Below are 25,623 nucleotides of genomic sequence, written 5' to 3' on the forward strand. Positions count from 1 at the left end.
TATTTGGTTTATCTCTTCATCCAAGTACGTGTGACTTTATTAACAGTTTGGATGTAAAATAAACTTGCCCCACGAATGTTTTAACGGTGAGGATCATTGTCTCCACTGCTATTTGTGGTGTGGTTCACTTAATAATTAGATATGAATAATTTTTTAGGTCATGATCTAAAGGGATCTTATAAATTGAATTAACAGCATGGATATAATAAATACATCATTTTGGGGGCCATGTAATTTTGATCTCCTTTGAACCGTTCGTAAGCTCGAGTAGCGGCAGAGCTCGTCTTCGCACGACACGTACCCACGCAAGCCAGATCGGTGGTGCGTAGTACACCAGCCAATCCGCTTCCCAGCAAGATGGGACGAAAGACGAAGATGCAACCGTCCATCAAGTTGGCCCAGGTCGGTCAACTTATCAGGTGGAACGGAAATTTGTTTCGGGGACATTTTTGTAATTCCAACCGTGCGAATGAGGAAACGGAAGCGCGGCCCATCTCCTGCCTCCCAAAACGGTGCCGTGTTGTGGGAAATCCCGCCCCCTCGCCTTTAAACGTCCGTTCCTTTTCTATTTGGTGGAAAGGCATTCCTTTCGTGCTTGCAAAGAAGAATAGGAAGGCCTGTGATTCGCGGAAAGAAGGCGTGAGAGGGAAAGCGAAATTCCAGAAACCCTTAAACCCGATAGGAAGATCGAGATCCAAGAGAGGAATTAGTGTTTCTCTGGATCTTTCTACGTTTCTTCCAGGTATTTTTTTTTCTGCTTTCTCTGTTCTTTTTTTTTTTTTTTTTTTTCCATTCTTGTTATAGCTCCTGCAATCACAAATCCATGGACATCTCAATCTTTCCGATCGAGCTATGTTTGGGCGGATCTGGTTTCATTTCAACAGAATTTCCGCGATTGAATTCGAATCGCGTGAATTTCGTTGCTTAATTGTTTTCCTTTTCGTTTTTTGATTCGATTTCTCGTTTCCTCTTATCATTTTTACGGCCTTGTACTGAATTCCGTGGAACTGAGGTTCTGTTCCTGGAGAATTTTTGTTTCTTTCACTGTTTTCTCGTTCTTGGGATTTTTTTCTTGGAATTTGTGTGAATGGATTTATATGCTTTCTTGGAGAAAGCCGTCGGTTCTCTTCAAATCGTTTCCATTTGTCTTTTTTTTTTTTTTAAAATTTACCGATGTTTCTTTCTGGTTATTTTATTTTATTTAATTTTTGGATTAGGTTGAATTGCAGTTTCCTTTTTTTCCCCAAAAGACTTATCTTTTTCTGGATTTTTTTAGTGTTTGAATTTATGGAAAATTTATTTTCTGGAAGGTTCACATCGCCATTCATTTTACATTACCCGATGCAATTGTTTTCTTTTTTCTTTTTCTTTTTCTTTTTTAATTACAAATGCCTATCATCCAACATTCATCTAGCGTTATCAAGAATTTGTTTCTTTTCTGTTGTTAATGTGTGGTAAAATGCCTCTCCCTATGTACTGAACATCCAATCCTTTGACATCTAAATCAACAATGGCTTTATTAATGTTAGTCTGCTATTGGCTTGCCATTTTTTTTTTTTTTTTTGTTGCGTTGAAATCTCTCCACTTCAATGTATTTGGTTCTCTTGTTGTAGATCTAATTTATTATACAATCCTCACAGGCAATTCATTTGTATTAGCTGACATTCTGTGATTGCCTTGACTCAGCATTTGACTTACACTTGACCTAGATCCAGCAGTCTGATTCTTACTCATCTAGGGGGTGGAAAATTGCCAAAAATGAGAGCATGGTACCAAATAGTGAAATTCTTATCATAAATTCATTATGCAACCACCAGGACTGAATTTGTTAATCCATCATGTCAAGGTTTTTCCTTTGACTATTTTGAAGAATTCTGCTTTCGAATTCGAATGCAATGCAGAATACTTCAAATATGGAAATGTCTGTTTCATTGCTTGGCAACGAAACTTCATAAGAAAGTTCAATTGAAAATCAATGGTGTCACATTGGCAAAACATTGTCATGTTCAACTAACAATTAGCTTTTACATTATAGCCTATGTGTGGAACAAACCAAAAGGAAAAGGATGCGTGTCCCCTTCTCATATTGAAGTAAAATGAATAGAATAGAATGAGAATAGAGCACATGTAGTGTGGCAACTTCGTATGCATGCTGAGATACTCTTGACAGTTAATTTATATGCTGTTTTCCTAATATGTATTGATATCTCTTTCCATTTAGGTTAATATCTGCTGGTGTTTCCAATTCTTTCTTGTCAGTTGTCACTATCCTTGAGATGTTTAATCCGTGAAACGTTGGTAAAAAACTTCAATTTTAAGTTCTTTTTTATTTGTTATTTCCTCTCAGTCGTTTGAGATTCTTCCTCATATTCTTCTGCTTATCCATGTGTTCTTTTGCATTTATTTGTGTTTGTTCTTCTTGTTATCAACAATGGTATACTATTTTTTAGTTGATTTTCTAATTTATCTTGTCCATGAATTTGGATAAGAGGAAATTAATTTAATTTATTGGAATTATTGCTGCATGATTTCAGGTTGCAACATCTATTTTGCACTGGATATTGTTGACTTTGTTGAGTGTAGTAAACAATTGAGAGAGTGGAAGAGAAGGGAATTGGGTTATAACTATGATGGACTTGGTGTCGTCACTTCTGGGAGTTGTTACCAGATCAGATGGGTCTGGTCCTTCTATTTTTGGATGGCTGGTCACAGGATCATTTGGACTTCTGGCCATTATATATGCATTCCTTAAGTGGCAAAGGAAGACATCTGCGAATTGGGTTAAAGCTGCTGCTAGAGCAAAGAAGAAAGTCTGGAAGAAGTTAAACGTGCCTTTATCACATCATACATGGACTGAGGATTTTGCTTATGATGGAAAGCCATCTACATGTTCTGTCTGTTTAACTTCCCTTGTGTCTCCTCAGACACTAGGTACAAAGGCAGTATGCAGTGTTCCTCTCCATCGTTGCTCTGTATGTGGTGTAGCAGTTCATTTCCATTGTTCAAAATTCGCTCCAAAAGACTGCAAGTGTGCGGCACAAGCTGGATTGACCCAATTGCTGCACCATTGGTCAGAAAGATGGGTGGAAGTGGATCAGAACCCTGAGATGTCTTCTTTCTGTTATTACTGTGATGAACCATGTGGTATTCCTTTTCTCAGTGCTTCTCCTATATGGCGTTGTTTGTGGTGCCAACGCCTTATACATGTTAAATGTCATTCCAAAATGTCAAAAGAAACTGGTAATATTTGTGATCTGGGTCCCCTGAGAAGGCTTATCCTTTCTCCACTCTCCGTAAAAGAAGCAGATGGAGGGGCAACTGGTCGAATGCTGAGTTCCATCACGGAAGAGATTATTGCTTCATCTGTAAGGAGTCAGATTAGAAAAAGGCGAAACAGGAGTAAGCATGGAAGCAATCGTTCTGCCCTTGGTGGGGTTCCTAGCATTAAAATGCAGGATGGATCTGGTGCAAACTCTGCGCTTGAATATGTTCTCAACGGGCTTGTTGGTTTGGAGAAGTCTTGCAATGGAAAGAACAATGGACACTCTCTGAGGTGTGGTGATGGTGGGCTACCCTCTAAAGTCAGTGAAAATGGAACTATAGTGAAAGATAGAGGTGCTGCTGCTTGTCATGCATTAAAGAAGTATACACTGGTTGATTTGCCACAGGATTCCAGACCGCTTCTGGTTTTTATTAATACCAAGAGTGGAGCTCAATATGGGCTGTCTCTTCAGAAGAGATTGAACATGCTATTGAATCCTGTACAAGTAAGTGTTGCAGCTCTTTCTTGGCAAAGTTTATCTTGACTGATCGGATATACTTTTCTACATTATTTCCCAATCATTTTTTATTTGGGATGATACAGGCACAAAATAACTGAAAGCTGAGACTTTGACATAGGGTGTCTGTGTCTCTTTCAGTGTTGCTCTTTTTATTTTTTATTTTTTATTTTTTTATTTTTTTAAGGTATATTCTCAACTTATGAGATGCACTTCATATGCTATTTTTTTAATTTATTTTTCAATTGTTTCTATTCAAGATAGTAGAGAAATGCACTAATTGACATCTGAAATCTGACATATGATCTCTTTTAGTTTTGCTTTGTATGAGGGATTCCTATCCTTCTCCTTGATGGTTTTTGTATTATTTAATTTAATAGTATATTGTTAGATATTGAGATATGCAGATTCTCAGCTTAGTCTTGCTGTGATGCAGGTTTTTGAACTCGGTCCTGCCCAGGGGCCTGAGATGGGCTTGAAGTTGTTTAGCACTGTGCATTATTTTAGAGTTCTGGTCTGTGGTGGAGATGGTACTGTTGCCTGGGTTCTTGATGCTATTGAGAAACAAAACTTTGTGTCCCCGCCGCCTGTAGCCATTCTTCCACTTGGTACAGGGAATGACTTGTCCAGGGTTTTGCAGTGGGGAGGAGGTTTGTCTTCACTTGAAGGACAAGGTGGTTTGGGCACCCTTCTGCATGACATTGACCATGCAGCGGTGACAATGCTTGATCGGTGGAGAGTTAGTGTAAAAGAAGATAAAAACTCAGATATAGGTCAGAAGAAAGGGCAAGTGAAGTTCATGATGAACTATTTAGGTATGCTCCCCTTCTTGCCGATTTTGTTAAGATCATATGGTTTACTAGGTAGAAATGCGATGGAATGTTACTTCACTAAAGTTTGATGTTACAGATTAGCTAACTTTAGTTGCATGATAGGATATGCTTCATTTTTTTGAACGATGATAATTCTATTCAGCAAGTCCATAGCCAGAAGAATAAAAAGCAACAAAAGAGAAGAGAAAGAAGAAAATGATTGCAACTTTACCCAACTAATAGGGAACTGAGCAATAACATTTGATGAAACTGCCCAGTCCATTACATGCCTTTTAGCCCTACCAAAAACCTCCGTATCTTGCCCTTTCTGATTCCTGAAACAACAATTGTTCCTTTCTAGCCATAAGAACCAGATTCCTGATAGTAGACATACATGCCAAACTTTTTTCCCCACCTTACCGATACTACCAACTATGCCACATCACAAAAAGCTGATCAATAGACCTTTGCATGACCCAATCTTATTCCGAACAAATTGAAGAAACAAACCCACATCCTATTAGAAAATGAGCAATGAATAAATAGATGATCCAGTGATTCCTCATTCTGATACCACATGAGGCAAACATTCGGGAGCATAATCTTTTTCTTGCGAAGGTTGTCCACTGTGAGCACCTTGTTGCATCCCACCAACCAAGCCAATGCCGCCACCTTTGGAGGATCACAATACTGCTACCTTTGGAGGAGCGCAATACCGCCAAACATAAGTTGACTGACTAACTCATTCTCTACTATCTTCACCATTAAGCATCTTGAAGAATGATTTCACTGAGAATAAACCTGATTTTTCTTTTAACCAAACCATCAAATCTGCTTCTGCCAACATTTGATTCACCTTAGAAAGCAAATCTAGAAGGTTAACCACCTCCTCAAACTCATCATCATCATCTAACTTCCTCCTACAAGGTGGGACCCAAATAATTCCCTCTCCTTGCACACCAAAACACCTCTCAACCAGTAGATTTGCTTCTAATGAAATCCTCAATAAATGAGAAAAAACCTCAAACAATTTTCGCTCCCCTACCCAAATTTCCTCCCCAAACCTAATCTTCTTACTATTACCCAAAGAGAAACCAATTCCTTCCCACACTTTAATTTTCAACAATGCCACTGATTTCAAAATAAATGAAGTCCTATAAAAAGATGAGGAAGAAGTCCACCTACCCTCTTCGACCACCCATATTTCCTACCCACTACCACTCTCCACAAACTACCCTCTTCCACCCCAAATCTCGAAGCCCAGATACCTAACAGAGCAAGATTCATCACCTCTCCATCATGTGTATTGATGTTGGATATAGGCCTAGGGTGTTAGACACGGGGATTTTGGAAGCTGGATTTGTCGACATGTCCGTGCAAATATATTAAAATATTGAGGGCTTGAAGTCTTGAGTTGTGATATCATAGCGTGAGTTATCCTGATGTATTTCTATTTACAAATTGAAGCCATGGTTTGGCCATCCACATCGTTGATCTTATGCTTCGTATTGGGGATGGGGCATGTTCTTCACTCTTTGAACAATGGATGACAAATGGGCAGTTAAAAAAAATACAGCAACTTCCTAGAAGAAAGGCCTAAAGATTTGGTGGCTAGAATCTTTCAACTTAGAAATGTTTTTGGGTTGTCCCCCATCTGCAATAGGTCCTTAATTTCAACGGTTTGGATCAATGAAACGTGGGACCCACTTGTACGAAATGGTGCATTGGTGCAACCAATGTTGTCAAATGGCGTAAAATCGCATAAGCCACTAGCCTGGGCTGATCGCTTATGCCATCGCATAATTGTATAAGCTCGCTTAGGCTGATGGCTTTTTTTTTTTTTTTTTTTTAATAAAATTTAAAAAAATTGAAAAATGGTAAAAATAGAAAAAAATTCTAAAAAATTAAGAAAAACTATGTATAATTACTACAAGTGATTGGATTGGGTTTATTTACCTATTTCATTGTAGTTTGACTATTAGGCCATCTATATATTAAGTTATATTATATAATATATAACAAAATAAATTTAAATAATCAACAAGTTACACTAAGAAAGAATTAATTATTGAAAATTACCAATATAGAAATTGTATTGATAATTTGAATCTTGATCAGTTGATGCATACAATACAAGTTGCAACTTACAACTTATTACAATCTAATAAGAAACTTGACTGTTGGCCATTATGCCATGGCATATTAAGGTATGCCATGGCTTCCTGCATGGTATATGTGACCATGACATAAGCGATCTGAGCCATGGTATGCGATTATGTGATCGCATTTGACAACACTGGGTGCAACCTGATTATTGAGTCAATGAAATCTTGATACCCAAATATATATATATATATATATATATATATATATATATATATATATATATATATATATATATATATTCACAAGAACAATGGAGGAGGGAGGGAGAGAACTTTTATTGATATCAATCTTTTTCTCTTACAAAACTAAAAGAACCACACTTAAAAAATTATTTGAATGACTAATTCCTACACCACCACTCCTCTTGTATAAATACTAAATAAATCTTTAATTGAAATCTCTACAACTAAGAAAATCAATCACAATTTATTACAAGCTAATCTAATCTTTCTTCATATGGCAAAAGCCTAATGAAAAGAATTAAATCTCTAAATCCAATCCATATCTTCAATCATATCAATTATACCCTCATCAAATCTTTAAATAAATCCCCCATATCTTCAAAAAAAAAAAAAACTAAATTATAATTTCCAAATTTGTAAATAATCAGCCCAAAAATTAGTGCATGTTGGGTCTACGGCAAGGTGTTCCGTAACAGTAACGGTGTTCGTAACGGCCACCACTGCTACTGTTATGATACGGGCCTTAACGGCTGTTTGTTTTTTTTTTTTTTTTGAAAAACGCTGTTCCTAGACCATTACGGGCTGTTACGGGACTGTTACGACCCGTTTTTCTGTTACGACCGTTTCGACCCCATAACGCGTAACGATTATGACCGTTACCGTTACGTAACCGATTTTGAATACCATGGTCTACGGTGGGCTATGGTCCTATGTCTTGCCAGGCTCTACAGTGGGCCCAGATGGGCTGGGCCCTACAGTGAGCCTAAGTCCACCCTGCATCATGCATCAGGACATGCTCATGCTTTGATGTGTCAGTACTTTAAAATTCCTCTTAAATCATACACCGTAACAGGACATGTAGTTAATTTAATTTGGCAAACCCTAATAATAACCATAATTAAAACCCTAATAATAACCATAATTATAGGCCTAATTGTCTAAGAGTTAAACATCAACGTGAGGGCATCTCAAATTAAAAGATAATAACAATTAAAACCTAAAAATTAGTTTAAGTTGCTGCGTGATGTCCGAGAGTTTTGGACATGAGTGTCCGTCTTCATTTGTCAACACGACAATTTATGAGAAAGTGCCTTGTCCTGGTTATTGGTGTTCATATTAATGTTTTTTTCTTCTAAACCTTTAGATATTTTCATTGCATTTCTATTAAATTGTTTGATAAATTGATACTTACCATCCTATTTTACCATTATACTCTTTGAAACTCCTTACAAATTTATATCCTATCTGATTTTCCAGATGCTGCAGCTCACTATTAGTGTCTGTCCCCATGATTGTTGTAACCATTGGAACGTGTATCCATGTGCAGGTATCGGTTGTGATGCAAAGGTTGCATATGACTTTCACATGATGCGGGAGGAAAAGCCTGAGAAGTTCTATAGCCAGGTACAAATATTCCCCTGTTGTTGTTTTCTTTAGGGGGAAAACTATAGTCACACATTAATCTTACATTTACTGTTGTACATCCATATCTCTTCGAATTACCCAACTAGGGGCCTGTTTGATAAAACTTATTTTCAGCACTTATCACTGAAAATTGGGATTTTTAGTGATTTTTCACTGATTCAAATCGTTTGGCATATCAAAATAATTAAGTGCTTAATTTAGATTTTCATTGAAAATATGGCCTTTTTTTTTCCCCCCAACTATCATCCTCCCCTCACTTAACGCTGACTGCAGTAAGTGATTTGCGTTAAAATATTTTGCCACTCTTGACTAAAATATCCCTATAACTATTTCAATATTACAAGTTTACAACCAATGTTTCGAATAGCACCCGTAGCGTACGCTACGTAGCATAGCGTGGCCGTAGTACTACGTAGCGTCCCAAATAGCGTAAATCCCCTATAGCGTACGCTACAGGGGTTGTAGCATACGCTACAGCTACATAGCGCGTAGCGTCTGCAGCGTAAGTTACAATGTGTTTTTTCACTATTTTATTATTTTTATTATTTTTTTCACATTTTCTTTGTTTCTAATGTTGAGGAATGTGACACTTGTATTATACTTGATACTTTTGACCTATGGGATTTTTATTTCTTTTCATAATTGTGACTTGTGGTTTCAATAAGACATTATTAATTAAAGTGGTTTGCTTAGAAAGTTGTTGATGTAATAATTATTTGATTTGGCTTATATATGTGGATTGGCTTTTGATAAATGATAACTAATAACTTTTTTGAACATGCTTATAATTGATAAAATGAATCATCTTTTAGGCATTTTTATATTTTTTCCCCCTTTTTTTCCACTATTTATTACATTTGTCCTATTTTTAAATTAAAAATAGAAGTATCGTGTAGCTTACGTTACACGCTACGTATTTATGCTACACGTTATAGAGGGCTGAGCGCTATGCATCACGCTACCGCTATTTAAAACTCTGATTACAACTTTGCACTTCTCAGGAAAGGATTTTGCTTGGGCGTCTCTCTCTCACCATCTTCCCTGAATCTTTAGGGGTTTTCTCTTACAACCGTCGATTTCTGAATTGATCCATACATTCCAGCGATATGTTTCGTCGATAGGAACCGGTCATATCCTAGTTTTTAAAATGAGGATCGTATTGGTTTTTGTTTTGCATCGACTGGATTCCTAGATTGGAATCCAGCCTTTCGAAGTTGACCTATTCGTGCACGTTCTTTTTGGATCCGAATTTTGAATGATTTGGATCATCATGTTAATGTGGTTTGTTTGCGATGTTTTTTGCTCATGATATGTTATGATTATTGCCCTTTTCATAATGGTTTTGGATTGTGTGGATGGACGATAATTGTGGGCTTACCATCATGAATTAGTTCTTATCAATTTGATGGGATTGGCCATTGATCCTCATAGTTTTGAGAAGAGATTGATCCTGCATATCTTTGATGCCATGAGGTCCACCATGGAGGGCCCGAATTCACCAGGATAGTTGTGAGTGTGACATCTTATATCTTAACTTCCACACCATCCACATACATCCATGGACCATGATCGTAGGACGGAGAAATGGAAATTGTAAACATGGGATTTGCAAGTGTGGGAGTTCAATGGATGGAGGGGATCATACAGACGTGGCCTAGAGTGGGGCCTACCGTATGGACATCGTCCGTATGATCTTGGTATGTGCATATGGGGTGCTGTACGACACCCCTCTTCCCCCTTGCGTAAATTGCCTAGAAGGCCTCCATTCTTTATAGGATAGCTTGCTTGCGGTCCAATTTTGGCCCCTTTTGCAACCTAATATGCAAAGTAAACCAATCTTCTAGAAGTACTCATTGGTACTTTTGAAATGAGTGGTTGCACGCCCTAAACGGACATCGGATGGCTGAGATCTAGTTGAAACATATCTTGATAAGGGAAGTTATACGATGCTTCACTTGAGAATGGACTATGGTTCATATCTTGGGTTTTGGTTGTATGGGTGGGCCCATTGGCTCCATCATCCATATTTCTGTCACGATGGGGTCTGCTGTGGATGGGCCATGCCAAGAAAAAAAAAGATGATCCTAATCGTCAAAATCGGCCTTTATCAGTTAAATGTGACACGTTGTTGTGTTTCTCTTATTAGTCGTCCAGTTCAGTGACACCAATTAGAGGGTTATAATATTCTATCAAGAAGAATATAGTGCATGGTCTATCAATTGAAGGGTTATGTTTGAGAGATGTACGTGGATTGGGCATAGGCGTGCCAAATTTGGTGGCATGGAAATAACAAGTTTTGTCTCATACTCTATAAATTGAGACAATAGGGGCAAATATGACAAATTGCCAACCTTAAGAAATTTGTGATTTGTGTTTATTAAACAAGTTTTTGTGAAAAAATGATTATTTTCATATATTAAGACTTTTTTTTAAGAGAAATTACCAAACATATTTTACCAATTTGCAATGTGTATGCAAGATTGAGACTTATCATGTGGCCATTCCATGATGTGTGTTTAGTGCCTTGTTATTCGGGCTAATGTGTTTCATAACGGTAACGGTGGCCATAATGGCCACCGCTGTTACTGTTATGATACAGGCCGTAATGGCCGTTACGGCTTTTTTTTTATTTTTTTTGAAAAAGCATGTTTAGGCCCTATAATGGATCATTACGGGGCTGTAATCGCCTTTACGGGCGCATTTTTTTTTTTCCTGTAACACAATGGTTACCACTATTATTACCATTATGTAACTGTTTTGGAATACCTTGCTCCAGGTCGGTCCACTCATTTAGTTGAAGGTGCATGTTAAACGTAGACTGTTGGTTAGTTTTTATTTTCATATCCATTTATCCTCATACAAGTTTGGCCCACCTGATGACCGGACCAACCTATTTCCGGGGCATGGCCATAAATGGCGACCTCCACGTGATGAGCTAGATTTCACACAGGATGATCTATTTGCATGTTTGGTGAGTAGGATTTGGATGTGCACTCGTTGAAAGAAATGAGGCCGTAGCTGGTAACGCAAATAACTAGTATTAATTTGGTCCTGCTCTACCACTGTACATATGATTGTCATATTGATAAATCCATATATAATAAATGGCCAATTGTACAAAAGCACACCAAATACAGTTCTATCTGCCCAATTTATAGCCCATAAGAGAACAATAAAAAAGGGCCAACTATCCAAATTCAAGTGAAAAATTTTACTTGTTGCACCCCATATTTTCAAATAGTTGGATAATCAAATAAAAAGAGAGTTTCCAATAGTTCTCCTTTATTTACGGTAGGCCTTTATGATACGGGTTGTAATGGATGTGAGGATCTCTCTCTCTCTCTTGTAAATTGAAAAAATAATCCAAAGAACCTGTATTTGCCCTGTAACATTGAAAAAATAATCCGAAAAACCTGTATTTGTCCCGTAACAGACCATTGTAGGGCTATTACGGCCTTTATAGGTGGCGCAATGCATGACGCATGGTTCTGAATGTCGGTATCGGTAGGCATAGTGGCCAGCGGAAAAATGATACGATACGGTGTCGTGTATTGGTATCGTGGCTGTATTGGCCTGTATCAGTTAATATGTATATTTTTTAAAATAAAAAAATACAAAAAAATATTAGAAAAATTGAAAAAAATAAGATATCAAAGAATCTATCCTTTTGTGTGTGTTTTGACCATGTATTCAATGGTGCATTAGACCATTCTTTGGTAGGAATGTTGTCTTGACGGGTTACTTACTGTAAGTTGTGGTGTTCATTTTTTTGGTATAACTATTGACATATGTCAAAAATTGAGTCAAAAATAGAAAAAAAGAGATGAAAATAACAACTTTTAATCAATTTATGCCCAAAATTTATAGATCTATAGCTTTAAACAATTAATCATGCATTATTAGCTAATTACAAGTTGCAATTGAAAGAAGAAAAAAATTCGTAAAAATCAATTTTTTTTTCCCTAAATCGGGTCCCCAACTTTGATTTCCCCAACAATACCCCAAATTTATAATTAGATCTGGTGTAGATTTGATGGAAATACCTCCCTATGCATTACATTTCAACTAATTTTAAAAAAATAAAAAATTTATTTTTTGAAATTCTAGAAAAATCAACATTAAATTTGACTAGAAATTACAAAAACCTTGATCAGATTTGGTGTGGATCTGATCGGAAATACCCATAGGGGCAATACATTTCATGATATTAAAAAAACATTTTTGGAAATTATAGAAATTTCAACAAATTAGAAAAAAACTAAAAAGTTTTGATTAGATCTAGTGTATATCTGATCGGAAATGGCCCTCCATGCAAGATTTGTGATTAGATTCCAAAAAAAAGAAGGAATTTATGAAAATACATTAAGTCGAGCGTAAATACAAAAAAGAACCCAAAATACATGAAATCGATTTGCAAAGCAAGTATTGTTTGGTAGATGTAGGTATAAAATGATGATTTAAACGGATTTGAACAAGAATAAACAAAAGCGAAGGTTTTTTTTTTTTGCCATTCCTCGCCCCCCCCCCCCCCCCCCCCCCCTTCAAAATCGACCCCAAAGCCTTCGATTCTTCAAATTCACTTGAATCATGCTGTTTTAATCCTCTATTTTGATGGAAATGATACCAAAAATCACTTAAAGATTGTTTATTGCAATTATTTCAAGCGAAAATGAAGAGAGGAAGGGGAGATCGAAAAAAGGGTAATTTTGGGCCATTTTTTACCCATATCGGTTTGATCGATATGGGTTCCAAATATCGGTATTGATATAGGGTGTATTGGCTGATATGCCCCGATACAGGGTCAATTTATCGTATCAGACCTTGGCAACACCATATTGTGTATCATATTGAGCCGATAAGATATGGGCGTATCGGCCGATACAATACTGATTTTCATAACCATGGCATAATGGGTCGTTAACAACGATTATATGTTATTTTTTCCGTAACAGTTGCTACGGACGTTACGACCCTGTAATGTATAATGGTTGCCACTGTTAGCTTTACGTAATGACCTTTACAGCACCCCTTGGGTCCATCTGATAGAGTCTAAATTCATTGATTTTTTATTTTTATTTTTATTTAATTTAATTTAATTTTAATTTTAATTTTAATTTTTTTTGAGAGGTGACGATATTTTATTAAAAAACTCACTAAAAGGCCAGAAAAGAATACGAGAAAACAAAAGGAAAAAAATAAAACACCCAACAGAGACACCCTAATATGATTTGACAAGGGCAACCCAATTCTCCAACATAAACTCAATTCTAGTGACCACTTCAGTTGCTTCGACATAGCTGTTGTTGAAACACCGTTGGTTCCTAGCCCCTAAATAGAGCACATCACTGCCATAAGAGTGAGCCTCCACTTAGCTTTCCCTCCTTTGCTAACTCTGCTCCCATGCCAAGCCCAAAACAAATCCTCCATGCATTTTGGCATTACCCAAGCCATGTTGAACCCGGTAAGAAAATGACTCCACACCTTCGCCGCAAAGGTGCAATGAGTGAAAAGGTGATCAATTGACTTTCCGTCTTCCATACACATCCGACAAATGTTAGGGAGGATAAAGGCCATTCTTTGTAGATTATCAATGGTGAGGATCCTTTTCCTTCCCATCAACCACACAAAGGCGGAGACATAGGGAGGGGCCCCATACGACCACTGGTAATACGAAGGTGCCAACGACTTTACTGAGAATAGGCCATTGGAACTTTTAACCCAAATCATCGAGTCCTCTTGGTTGGCGAAAATAACTTTCGAAAGAGTTGTCAGGAGGTGCACGAAATCACCCCCTACTTTCCAAGAGACTTCTACGACAAGGTGGAGCCTAGACTACCAAACCCCCAGACAAGGAGAAGCAATCTGCCACCAGAATAGATCGGTCAATAGTTATGTGAGTGATGCTAGGAAATTGGTCTGCTAGTGATCAATCTCCACACCACACATCATCCCAGAAGCGAACCTGTTGGCCATTTGCTGAACCATGGATTCAATAGACGCCACAGCTTTCCAAATGGCAGAGGCCCTATATAGAGATGAATGCTTGGTGTACCACCCTTCCTCGTAGGTCCTGTACCTATGAGCAATCAACTCCCTCCACAAATTGCCCCTCTCTGTCCCGAATCTCCAGATCCATTTTCCTAGCAAAGCGGAATTCACAACTGCTAATGGAGTATACATGTGTACATGTGTTAATTGATCATTTTTGAAAATGAAGTATACATGTGTTATCTAGACCAATGTTAATGCATACATTGTTCAAATTATCTCCGATATTATCTCTATCTCCAGCTCGGCAATACCGATAACATTGGTAGTATTAGAAATTCCAGGTATCAATGATGTATCGCCAATGTATCGATATGGCCAACATTTTCTACTGTGTAAATTTCAGGTGTAGCTTGTATTGCCAATGTATAGATATTGCAATGTGTCGCTAATGTATTGGCAATATTTCGATATTAATGGCAAAAATCTGTTTATTAAAAAAATTTCATTTCAAATTTTTATGGGCGCATTGTTGCATGCAGTGTTCAATTTGTCGATGATAACATCGAGAATATCGCGATATTATCGTTATCGCAACATGGGCGATATCAAGACCACAATATTTCATTTTCTTTCTAGTTGTTGACGATTTCTCAGCGAAATATCCGTGTGTTGTCGATATTCCAAAATATTGATGGATGTTTGGATAGAAGATTGGATGGTTGGATGGATAGATGGGATGGATGAGATGGTTGGACTAATTTCTTACAACAGCACATGCTTTTAGGCCTCATTAAATGGAAGCTTATTATGCATGCATTCTTTTTGTAAAATTTTAATTCCTAAATATGCAAATATGTGTATTTTAACATCTCCTGAAGTTTCACTGAAAAATTCCACCATTTTCCCCATGTTTCCCCGATGTTTCCTGCATTTCTGGTTATTGACGATATTATGGGTGATATTGATATTGTTTCTGCATCCCCAGTCAGTGAAACTTGTAGTGATACCGATACTTCGAACACTGAATGCATAAGAGCAAATATAGTACACACAATTACAAATGAGTAATTGTAGTTTTCCCTTCTTTAAATGTACTCTACATTTGAATGGGAATCTTGTGTTGTTTAAGTACCAGAAAGCTCAATTTGTTTATGACTTGATTTCTTCTTCACCCCCTGAAGAATGGAAATGATTTAACAGCCGCTGAAAGTGAAGAAACACAGGCAAAGTGAAAGATTTGCTTGTTTTCTGTCACTGAAAATGTTGAATTCTGGAAACAAAACTGCAATTTGTTATCAGTAGTGCACAATGGTTCCCAATGCAGACTGCAAGGCACTTATAATCATATGATAATTTTGATACTATTTCATAAAAACCACACACACGTCATTTGATCTACTTGTAAATGGAGTGTTAGGGTTATGTGTTCATTGTTGTTTCAAATTTAGTTTTGTAGAGTGGCCAAATTTTCTGTTTCTGCTTTCATGAGTATTTTGTATTTTTATATTGTAGAAAAATCATAATAGTTTAATGGTTTATGGTCTGCATTATGATTTAATTCACTGTCCATTGTTTTCTTTTTTCCTTCACATTTCAACATATGTTTTTTCAGAATATCGACACCCACACTACATGTTTTGGATATTTCCATTATTTTTCAACTTATGGTTGTTTTACTTCTACAGTTTGTGAATAAACTGCGCTATGCCAGAGAAGGTGCAAAGGATATAATGGATAGAACATGTGCAGATTTGCCCTGGGAAGTTCGACTTGAAGTTGATGGCAATGATGTTGAGATCCCAACGGTGAGCTGAAACTGACTTCTTTCCACGGTCCACCCCTCTAGTCAGTCCTCAGTATGAGGTTCTCAAATAAGAGTGACTCATGATTAAAGTTAAATAACTGGTGCAATAGATTTTTGAGGCCAACTTTTTCCCTCAATTACGCTTGTACAGCACAATCAAAGTACTCCAGTCCTATCCTGGCTTAAGTAAGTATAAGAGCACTCTTTTGGCATGTTGGTGGCAAGCATGATTCTTTTGTGTGGCAATCATGATCATTTGACATCATTTTTCTGTGGCAGTGAAACATGATAAAAGATTTTTTCAACATGTTTTCTAATTTGTTTGTCTTTACTTAATTTTGGTGACCTTCAAGAGGACACAGTACATGGTGTTACTGCATCCAATGGTACAACTGGGAGTGGATCCCAACCAATAAAACCTTCTAGAATGATTTTAGGCCCCACCATGATTTCGATGTGCCATCCAATTCATTCATGAGACACCCCCACTTGGATGAAGGGATGTACCAAAAATCAGACCATTCCAAAACTCAGGTGGGCCACACCACATGAACTTTTAGAGGTTTTAGGAATAATTTGACATTTTTCCCTATGGTATTTCCCACCTGAATTTTGGATTGGCCTGATTTTTGGCATTTTTGGCTTCTACAATGAACATGAGGGGGCTAATACGATGAGTAGAATGGATTTGATGAACCCATCACGTGGGCCTCACAATTGGCTGGTAGCATGACAATTTGTGATGGTACCGACACCATGTGAGTGCACCTATACTCACACACACGCGCACGCACACATGCACATATGGAAAATGTTCCTAGGGTTGACCTTACTGAAGTTACGATGAAGGTCAAGTTCTATGGGTCCCACCGTAATGTCTGTTGGACATTGATCCAGTCCATCAGATGTGTCCCCCCACTTTAGGCCAAGAGCCTGAAATCCAGCCCGATCCATGACTCAGGTGGTCCAGACAACAGGAAGCAGTCAAGAGTGGATCTCCACCCATTAAAACCTTCTTGATTGTTTTTGGGGCCCACTGAGATGTGGTTCAGACATCTAAGCCATCCATTGAGGGTGTCCCTCTTGGATGAGGGGTCCCACCAAGTTTCAGGCTATTCCAGAACTTAGCTGGGTCCCACAATGATTTTAGATGTTTTAGGTATTATTTTGCATTGTTTCAGATGGCGTGGGCCACCTGAGTTCTGGATATGGCTGATTTTTGGGACAGCCCATCACCTTGAGGGGTTTCACCTGGTGCATGGTTCATATGTCCAACACAAATCATGGTGGGGCTCACAAAGGTCGACCATATAGGAACATTTCTCATTATGTGTTTCCACACACACACACACACACGCACACACATATGCTCAATGGAGTATCGTCAATAGAGGGGAGGGAGGGTCCAACCCACCCACACACACACGTATATGCTCAATGGAGTTTCGTCAATAGAGGGAGTGAGGGTCCAACCCATTTCATTTGGTCATATCTCATGTATGTATGTATAGGTAAGTTGGGTGTCGAACCCGAACAACCATTTAGCTATGGCCTCAAACCCCACCCATTTATATATTTTTCCTCTTATGTTTGTGAAAGGTCTAGTTACAAATCTATGTTGTTCCTATGTGAGGGAAAGTCACCATAAAACTACCCCACCTGTTTATATATTTTTATTCTATGTTTGTGAAGAGCCTAGTTTTAACTGACTTCATTTCTTGTGACAAGGCCAAAGGAAAAGCCTTTGTATAGCTGGGTACAAATCTATGTTGTTCCTGTGTGAGGAAAAGTCACCATAAAGCTAAAAGGCATCACCTCTTTTACATTTATAAGATCATTTCAGTGTCCGTGTGTTTATATATATATATATATATATGGGAAAAGGTACTATGCGCTCGACCTCACGTTAAGCTCCCGTAAGGTCGAGCTATATGGGCCCCACCGTGATGCGTGTCGACCATCAACACCGTGCATTTGATGGGTCCCCTTTAAATTATGGGATATTCCAAAAATCAGCCGTATACGGAACTCAGGTGGGCCATACCATCTAAAATCATGTGAAGACACCGTTAAAACATATAAAAGCACTTGGTGGGGCCCACCTGAAATTTGCATGCGTCTGAAACTTGGTCTGAACCCTCATCCAAGTGGGACATACATAATGGATGGGCTGGATTTGCAAACCACATCTCGGTGGGCCCAAAAAATGATTATGAATGTTTTAATGGTGCACGGCTCCTCTCCACTTCTGTATGTGGTGTGGCCCACACAAGTCACGGATTGACTTGATTTTTGAGACCTAGGCTCACGATGGAATGGTGCATCTGACTGATGGGGTAGATGTTCGAAACGCATCACGGTGGGGCCCACATAGCTCGACCTCATGGGACGGACTCGTGAGGTCGAGCGCATAGTACCTTTTCCCTATATATATATATAGTTTTTTACGCACCTACCCATCTACACATGCACCCACATGGGCACTCGAGCCCTGATCTCAGTGTTGAAACACAATGCATCTACCACTGAGCCATGGGTTGAGATCCTATAAGATCATTTTAGTATAGAAGGTTAATCAAGGACAGAAACTGAGGCTCTTAAAATGAAGGTTGATTCATGATTGTATTAGAGACTAGTAAAAATCTTCAATCATGCAGCCTCTCTCTTATGTTTTATGTTTTTACTTCTTTTTTGTAATTTTTTTTCCCTAGGATGCCGAAGGTGTGCTTGTGCTCAACATTGGCAGCTATATGGGTGGAGTTGATCTTTGGCAAAATGAGTACGAGCATGATGATGATTTTGAGCTGCAGTCAATGCATGACAAGATGCTTGAGGTCGTATGTATTTGTGGAACATGGCACCTTGGAAAACTTCAGGTTTGATGAATTTACCCTCTTTCTTATTTCCACCTTTTGCTAATTCTAACGCATCATCTGTTTACTTAATAAATTTTGTAGTTAACAAAACAAATATACAAATATTATATGTGTTAATGTTATCAATTAACTATACAACCTTTAGTGCAGAAATAAGTAGTTGGGCCTGGTGTAACATCACCATTTACAGATACTTTGGGTTATGAATACCTTATTTCAGTGCTTTCTTTTTCTTCCTCCTTTTTTTTTTTTTTTTTGTCACTCACTGCTACTTGCTATGTCAGTGACCAAGGTAAAGACATGATGGTAGGCCTGGCAATGGGTGAGCCTTGGTCTGGTTTAGGCCCGAATTTTGAACTGTTTGGGCTGGGCATATTCAAAATACTGATTTTGGTTGCCCCAGGTCTGGCCCATTGCCAGGCCTCCATGGTGGCGTAACCTCTTTGTCATGGGAATGAATGATCCATATCTAAACTCTAAAGGCAAGTTTTATTAGTAAGAAGTTATGAAGATTCCATGACTTCTCGCATATTGAATTCATGAGGTCACATACACGTGTATGGCCGAGCCCCCAGCCCCCTAATCAGGTGTCTACTCATCAAGTGTGCCACAATGTCCACAATGTTCAAACAAATGGTTGGCCAAAATGAAAAAAAAACAAAACTTGCCTAAGTTTATTTGGCCTATCAGTTTGGTTTGTACATTCAATGTGTCCCATCGGATGGTGGCCTGTGGACAACTAAGATGTTTCACATGGGTGCCACATCGGCATATGTAGATTCTTGATCAGTTGGGGTCTGGGCCATTACACACACGTGAGGGATTAGCAAACCTCTCTCATAGCTAAAGAATGCAATGGTAGTTTGAGTTAGTAGTAGGAGACAGTTCTGCCTTTGTTTCTCTTGAAACAAAATTAGAAATTTTAAAATTGATCCTGTTTCACTTCATCTTTTGCTCTCAACATGCATACTGGCTGTTGGAAATGGTCTCTAAATATCCAAGATACATAGAATATCTTATTTAAGGGCGTGTTTGGTTAATTTCATGATATGTGGTGCAACCACCAAATATCATGATATTTTGTCCAACCAAAGGCACCCTAAATAAAAAACCTGAAAAATGGAAAATAATAAATATTACAGTGGCCCAGAGGAGATTAAAGAAATAAAACTGAACCGTATATTTCAATGACTGAGCTACAACACATTTTAGAACCGAAGAATAGGTTGATAGTTTTAGCACAATGCTTCATCCATTTAGAGTTCTATTCTTCTCTTGTTTTTAATGCTTCATCCATTTAGAGTTCTATTCTTCTCTTGTTTTTATTTTTTATTTTTTATTTATCATGATATTTTGTCCAACAAAAGGCACCCTAAATAAAAAACTGGAAAAATGGAAAATAATAAATATTACAGTGGGCCAGAGGAGATAAAAGAAATAAAACTGAACCGTATATTTCAATGACTGAGCTACAACACATTTTAGAACTGAAGAATAGGTTGATAGTTTTAACACAATGCTTCATCCACTTAGAGTTCTATTCTTCTCTTGTTTTTTTTATTTTTTATTTTTTCCCTCTGAAGTTCTTTCACAATCTTCCATGGTATTTTGAACTGCATCATTATTTGATTGTTCTCATGTGCTATGTTCTACAGGTAGGACTTTCACAGGCTAGAAGATTGGCCCAAGGCAAAATGATAAGAATACATACGTCTACTCCCTTCCCTGTTCAGATTGATGGAGAGCCATGGATCCAACAACCTGGCTGTCTAGAGATAACACATCATGGGCAGGTACAACATACTTCAGTTTCCTTGCAGATACCATTCTTGCTCGTGCATGGCCACCACCGTTACCTTTATGATACGGGTTGTAACGGCTGTTATGCTGTAACGGCCATTACAGTCTCTCTCTCTCTCTCTCTCTCTCTCTCTCTCTCTCTCTCTCTCTTTGTATATTGAAAAAAAAAAACTGAAGAACATTTATCAGCCTTGTAATTGACTGTTATGGCTTTTACTTGGTGGGTCCCTCTAGGTTATGGGATATCCCAAAAATCAGCTGTACTGGAACTCATGTGGGCTACACCATCTGAAATAGTGTGAAATCATGCCTAAAACATCTAAAAGCACTTGTTGGGGCCCACTTGAGTTTTGGATACGGACGAAACTTGGTGTGACCCCTCACCCAAGTGGGACACATACAACGGATGGGCTGGATTTCTAAACCACACTTCTGTGGGCCCTATAAACGACCATGAAGGTTTCAATGGGTGGATATCCACTCTCAACTGTTGTCTATGGTGTGGCCCACCTAAGTCATGGATTGGCCTGATTTTTAGGCCCGTGGCCCCCCATGAAGGGTGCATATGATTGATGGGGTCGATGTCCGTCACACATCACAGTGGGGCCCATAGAGCTCAACCTCATGGAAAGCTTCCACATCTATCGTGCGCTGCAAGTCTTTCTGCAAGTCAGAACAGGGTTTTGTAATGTTATACAAACATCTCCATCTCCCCTCTCCACCAAGGTGTGCCAAAACGGTTACGTATCGGCCGTAACGGCCGATACGTAACGGTAATGGCGGGAACCGTTACGCTTTTCGGGCCCGTATCGGCCGATATGGGCCCGTTACGGGGTGTAACGGCCGGGCCCATGATGGTAACTTTTTTTTTTTTTTCATTTTAAGCTCTATTTTTGTTGTTTTTTTGAAACCTATTGCTTCCAAACTGTTTCTCACGCATTCTACTACTAATTTCGACCAACTTTGGCTAGATATTTGAGATAAAAACACATTATATTATAGATTTTTTTGAATCAAAGCTCGGTGGGCCATTGTTTAGAAATTCATCAAAAATAGGTATTTATACTTTTTTAATATGTTTTGTTGTTTTAATCATGTCATATGATGTGTTAATCATAGTAGAACATGTTAATGTGCATTTTACAGATTTGGGGTGCCATTTAATAATTTTTTTTTTTTTTTTTTCTATTTATGCATGAATTTTTGCCCCTTTTTTTAAAATTCGAAAAATCAATTTTTAATGGTTGTTTTGCTGTTTTAATCATGCCATTTGATGTGTTAATCATAGTAGAACATGTTAATGTGCATTTTACAGATTTGGGGTGCCATTTTATATTTTTTTAATATTTTTTTCTATTTACGCATTTATTTTGGCCCTCTTTTTGAAAATTCGAAAAATCATTTTTTAATGATTCTTTTGCTGTTTTAATGATGCCATATGATGTGTTAATCATAGTAGAACATGTTAATGTGCATTTTACAAATTTGGGGTGCCATTTTATATATTTTATATATTTTTTTTCTATTTACGCACTTATTTTGGCCCTTTTTTTGAAAATTCGAAAAATCATTTTTTAATGATTCTTTTGCTGTTTTAATGATGCCATATGATGTGTTAATCATAGTAGAACATGTTAATATGCATTTTACAGATTTGGGGTGCCATTTTATATTTTTTTTAATATTTTTTTCTATTTACGCATTTATTTCGGCCCTTTTTTTGAAAATTCGAAAAATCATTTTTTAATGATTCTTTTGCTGTTTTAATGATGCCATATGATATGTTAATCATAGTAGAACATGTTAATGTGCATTTTACATATTTGGGGTACCATTTTATATTTTTTTTAATATTTTTTTCTATTTACGCATGAATTTTGGTCCTAAAAAATAATTGCTAACACCTAAATGTAAGATAATTTCATATTACATTCATTCTAATATATCTATCATTGATAGTAGATAGTTAGAAAATTAAATATATGAATTTTGTAATCAAATTCAGGTTATCTGGTTCATAAATTCATCAGACAGTCCGATACAACTTCTCACCAAAGAGTGGACCGTTACACCACCATAAACATGTTCCAATTTATAAATGAATGCATATTTGGAATGCTTAGAATATTCCGGATTTAATCCATATTTTTTCATATTTTTTTAGCAAAAAAAAAATTTTGCGCCGTTACGGGCCGTTACGCCCCCGTATCACCGTTACGCCCCCGTATCCGTATCGGTTTTGGAGGTCACCGTTACGCCAACCGATACTGATACGGGACACCTTGCTCTCCACTAAACAGGTGGCAGGTGGGTGTTTCGATTGGGATCATCCATGTAGTGGACCCTCTCATGGAGACATCTCTACCACCGCATCATGCCCTAAATCCATGATATTCTCTGAGAATGGATGTTCCCAGCCATTCTAATTGTGGACAAACATTGACAGCTAATGGAGAAAAGGACAGCAATGCTCCACATTCAATGGGAAGACATGCAAATCTGGAAGGATTTGAGTCTCCCAGTCCTGGAGAGATTTCATGGGCATCCCTTATACCATGTTGCGAGCCATGAGATGAATGGTTTTGATCATGGAAATATGAACCCTGCATGTAGGCAATTTTATGCACCAGCAAATTCCATATTTTCTGATGAGCAGGACCCGTAATGTAAGTCCTCGAATAGGGTTCGAGGAATTATAGGATCTTCAACCTTATGCTGTATCTTCCAACTTGAGAGAATTTTGCGGCATGGTCCGTTCACATTGGGACCAACTGTCAACTTGTCTGGATTATGGAGCCATCAGCTCCACTTGTCAGAAGAGGATCCTATTATTCTTCTGTGCTCTAGAGTAAGAAGAGGGAAAACAACGAGGAATTACTTGGTACATGGCCTGCATTTGCTAGGACCTTTGTGGACCATTAGTTTGTTTCTCTTCTTAACCATCTACCTGTCGATTGCTTATCTAAAGTGGTTAAGTTGTTTTGTAGAGGAGAATCTGAGTCATAGTGCATCCACATTGGGACAGAACAGATCAATGGTCGGAATTAGATAAGCATGGGCTCCTCTTGTCAGAATTGAAAAGGGTCACATACCATAAAACTTTTCAAACCAAAAATAAAAATGGAGGGTGTCAAGTTAATGTTGCGAAGGCTTTGTTGGATTGACTGTTTGTTGCTTAATTTCTGAATCAAATTTGAATACTTCCATTTGGGGTAGCCCAATAATGGGAAAACAGATGATGCAGAAACCATAGCACTTGTGGCTTCCACCTGTTCCCTGAGAATAAATCATTCACAATCCTTGTCCAAGCAAAGCATGAAGCATTGTGGTGACGATGTGGGGAGTTGAAAAATCTGAGTCAATTTGTTGTTTGGTTGCTACCCCAGGTGTTCATGCTGCGGAAGGCATCAGAGGAGCCCACGGGGCATGCGGCTGCGATTATGACGGAGGTCTTGGTGGATGCCGAGTGCAATGGTGTCATCAACACGGCTCAGAAGAGGTTGCTTTTACAGCAGATGGCTCTCCACCTGACCTAGTCATCACTGCTCTGCTCTAATCCCCCCACAGCAATGTCACCTTTTAACCACCTGGGTTGTTTGAAGGCCCAGATCTGTTTTGAAGGTTTGCTTCTTTTGACCAAGGAGCTACCACTAACACATCTTATGAGAGAGAGAGAGAGAGAGAGAGAGAGAGAGAGAGAGAGAGAGAGAGCATTGTATTCATATATAGATTCATTGAGGCAGGAGAATACCATTGGTCAGGTTTGTATCTCTACCGAAAGAGCACATGCCATTTTTTTGAAGCGACAGGTTCCTTTGGTGACAATTCAAAAGGAGCATTCGTTTCTAGAAGTGTCCAACCACAACATGTTTGAAAAAAAGAAGGAAAACGAAAAAGAACATGATGTATAGCGGGATTATATCTTGGGACGGTCCACCTTGCAGTGTTATGGACCATATTCTTTTGGACCTCTTGTAAGCCAGTGGTGGCCCCCACTGCACGACTGCTGCCATGTCAATGTTTGAGAGTTACCTAAGGCTATGAGCAGATAAATCTGCCTAGTTGCGGAAACATTTTTAGATTAGCTGAGTCTAATGAAAATTTCAGTTTGAGCCCATGACCCAATGGCGTTTCAACATCAGAATTTGAGTCCAGTTAACTTTCTTAAGGAAAGTCCAATTGATGGAGATGCACAGGTTAATCTTTAGACTAATTCCACATTACATCAATACCAGGGGACCAGGTTTTTCTTGCGTGGGACAGACGCCCTCCAAGTGAAAATGGTTGCTTGTTCTTCGATTGGCTGCTCACAACAACACATTAATTTCATTCTTTATGAAGAAAAAGAGTTAAGAAGAAAAATTAGAAAAAAGTAAATCTTTAGTCAGAGCCTGTGTGGATGTTAAAGAGCTCTTTCCTCCCAATGCAACACAAGAGCCTCATTTCATGATTTTCAAAATTTTTGCCATGGATATATAATAATATGTTTGTTTGGTAGATGCATAGAAATTTGGGTAAATCTCATTTTAACAGTTGTATTAGAGATCTTGACCTATAATGCACATAATTGCTGTTAACTAAAATGATATCAACCCATTTTAGGTGTCTACCAAATAGGGCCCAAGATCATATGTTGCTTTTGAAATGGACATGAGCACAGCCTGGAAAAATTAGGCAGGTTCACCTGTCAGATGGGGGCCATGGGGACCGAACCAAACCTAAAACAAGTCATGCCATGGATCGCTTTGAGCATTTGCAGATGCACCATATTTGCACTCGTTCCAATGT

At 38.1% G+C, this 25,623-nt stretch overlaps 1 protein-coding gene across 1 annotated transcript; it reads left to right on the forward strand.

Annotated features, from left to right (window-relative positions):
- Nucleotides 1-498: 498 nt before the first annotated feature.
- LOC131246032 (diacylglycerol kinase 2) lies at nucleotides 499-24,914 on the forward strand. The gene is made up of 8 exons (XM_058245894.1): nucleotides 499-742; nucleotides 2,535-3,767; nucleotides 4,216-4,594; nucleotides 8,267-8,343; nucleotides 16,041-16,160; nucleotides 18,871-19,035; nucleotides 20,691-20,828; nucleotides 24,222-24,914. Exons 2-8 carry the CDS (start codon nucleotides 2,628-2,630, stop codon nucleotides 24,369-24,371), a joined length of 2,169 nt encoding a protein of 722 aa, XP_058101877.1. The 5' UTR covers nucleotides 499-742; nucleotides 2,535-2,627; the 3' UTR covers nucleotides 24,372-24,914.
- The last annotated feature ends 709 nt before the right edge of the window (nucleotides 24,915-25,623 follow it).

This window comes from Magnolia sinica, chromosome 5 (assembly GCF_029962835.1).
Source record: "Magnolia sinica isolate HGM2019 chromosome 5, MsV1, whole genome shotgun sequence".
NCBI lineage: Eukaryota > Viridiplantae > Streptophyta > Magnoliopsida > Magnoliales > Magnoliaceae > Magnolia > Magnolia sinica.

Excerpts from the sequence above, each read along its gene's own strand:
- LOC131246032 (XM_058245894.1), top strand. The coding sequence starts at position 2,628 with ATGATGGACTTGGTGTCGTCACTTCTGGGAGTTGTTACCAGATCAGAT. Across the intron at positions 3,768-4,215 it reads TGCTATTGAATCCTGTACAA|GTTTTTGAACTCGGTCCTGC; the intron begins GTAAGTGTTGCA and ends GCTGTGATGCAG. Across the intron at positions 8,344-16,040 it reads CTGAGAAGTTCTATAGCCAG|TTTGTGAATAAACTGCGCTA; the intron begins GTACAAATATTC and ends TTACTTCTACAG.